The 2,404-nt window shown below is 37.2% G+C and overlaps 1 protein-coding gene across 1 annotated transcript in view; it reads right to left on the bottom strand.

The window, feature by feature from the left end:
- The window catches only part of LOC109534881, a gene marked incomplete in the record, with an annotated part of 8,482 nt that overhangs the window by 4,171 nt on the left and 1,907 nt on the right, over positions 1–2,404 (bottom strand). Inside the window, 1 exon segment of the mRNA XM_048662125.1 lies at positions 32–164. Within this exon segment, the coding sequence (XP_048518082.1) occupies positions 32–164 (133 nt within the window).

The following is a 2,404-nucleotide window of genomic DNA, read 5'->3' on the forward strand; positions in this document are numbered from 1 at the left end:
TATATTATATATATTATAGAGCAGTCAGTACCTCACTTGGCACACGTTCCTGTTCTTCAGATTGATGGTGTATCTGCAATCGGTCAGATTTGTGGCGACTTTTCCGGACTCAAAGTGACCCTGCTTGGCGTTCGACTCTCCCACACAATTGTTTTTATCTGAATCTGAAAAATAGATGCCGCTCAATCAGCTCGATAACTTGTCATCATCATTAAAAACTCAACGATTTTTCTCCTCCTTATTTCTCCAATTCTTAGGTGCATTTGGGTAGAATCTTGCAAAAAGGTGGGCAAGTTTTCTTATCGTGCGCGGTTTTTACGCTACAGTTTTCACGGGGCTGTTTGTCAATATTCAGATGAAACTTAGCTTTGAAGTTTCCAGCAGCTTTTTACAATATGTTCCTACAAACTTCGGGCAGTTTTTTCACTTTGTGCGGATTTTGCACAACAGCAAAAGGCAATTTTTCAAGCACCAGATGAGGTATCAGCTTGTGGCCGAGCAGGCTTCAAAGGGCAGTTTACTTCAATTATGGTGTGTATTTACGCATAATCCAGCAAAAAGTTTATGCGGAATATATTTTTTTGGACTTTTTGAAAATATGTTTTGGTTTTTTCGTTGTGCGTTTTTTACTTTCATTTTTTAAAGTCCATTTGTCAAAGTGCCGTTTGCGATATCAGTTTGCGGCTTTTAGCAACCTATAACTTTACGTTATCCACGCTGCAAATTTGGGAAGAATTCGGCTAAAAATTAGTTCGAAATTAAGTCGCTTAAACTTTGGACAGTCTTTTAACCTTATGCTGTTTTTCTACTACAATTTTGAAAAAGACATTGATCTAAACTCAGATTAGACATCATTGTGCGCGTTCAGCAGCCGTTAAAGGAAGCTTTATCTTAAGTAGTTTGCAAATTTCAGCAGAATCGAAGGAAAAACTTCTTCGGAATAAATTCTGAAACTTCAGCCAATTTTTGACTTTGTGCGGCTTTTACTCTGCAAATTTTCAGAGCCGATTGTTAAAAAACGAGACGAAATATCAATGTTCCCCTGCAAGCAGCTTTTGTTCAAACTCAACTTTAATTATGGTGCAAATTCTAAAAAAATCGAGCTAAAAACTGCTTCACAATTAATTCCTCAACTTTGGACAGTTTTTTTACTTTATGCTGCAATCTTCAAATGACCATTTTTCAAGAACCAGATTAGGCATCAATTTGCAACTTCCAGTATCCTTGGTTGTATTTATTTCGCAAATTTCAGCAAAATCCAGTGAAAAGCTTCTTCGGAATAAATTCCGAAACTTCAGCCAATTTTTTAATTTGCGCGGCTTTTGCACTACAAATTTCAAGAGGCGATTTCTCAAGAACGATATAAGATATCAATGTGCTCCTTAAAGCAGTCTTTAAACCAAACCTGATATTAATTATGGTGCAAATTGTAAAAAAAATTGAGCTAAAAGCAGCTTCGGAATTAATTCCTCAACTTTAGACAGCTTTTTTACTTTATGCTATTTTCGCACTGCAATCTTCAAATTACCATTTCTCAGGAACCAGATCAGACATCAATTTGCAGCTTCCAGCAGCCTTAAAGGAAAGCTTCATCTTAATTAGTTTGCAAACTTCAGCAGAATCCAGTGAAAAGCTTCATCGGAATAAATGCCGAAACTTTAGACAGTTTTTTTACTTGATGCGGTTTTTGCACTACACTCTTCAATAGGCCATTTCTCGAGAACTAGCTAAGGTATCAACTTGCAACTTTCAGGGAATTTCAAAAGAAGCTTTATTTTAATTATATCGTAAATTTGGGCAGAATCCAGTAAAAACGTTGGTCGGAATAAATTCCGACACTTCCGGCAATTTTCTTACATCGCCCGGCTTTTGCACGGCACATTTCAATAGGCGATTTCTCAAGAACCACTTAAGATATCAAATCGCGGCTTGAAGCAGCTTTTAAGCGAAGCTTGACTTGATTTAATCGCGCTCAAAACTTCTGAAATATACGTCCAAAAATAGCTACGGAATTAATTCCAGAACTGTAGACGGTTTTTGTAATTTTTTCTGTTTATGCACTACAATCTTCAAGAGGCGATTTGTCAAGAACTAGATAAGACATCGGCTTGCAACTTCCAAAGACCTTCACAGGAAGCCTGGTTTTAACCATGTGGTGAATTTGGGCAAAATCCATAAAGACAATTCGTCGGAATAAATTCCAAAACTTGCGGCATTTTTTTTGCGTTGCGTGACTTTTGCACGGCAAATTTCAAGAAGCGATTTTTCAAGAACCACTTGAAATATCGATTTGCAGCTTGCCGCAGCTTTTAAACGAAGCCGGAGTTTAGTCACGTTGCAAACTTGGGAAAATTATATCCAAAAACTGCTTCGGAATTAATTGCAGAACTTTGGACGGTTGTTG

The sequence above is a fragment of the Dendroctonus ponderosae genome, unplaced genomic scaffold (assembly GCF_020466585.1).
Source record: "Dendroctonus ponderosae isolate FM_Combo_2020 unplaced genomic scaffold, Dpon_F_20191213v2 Dpon_F_20191213_10, whole genome shotgun sequence".
Classification (NCBI taxonomy): Eukaryota; Metazoa; Arthropoda; class Insecta; order Coleoptera; family Curculionidae; genus Dendroctonus; species Dendroctonus ponderosae.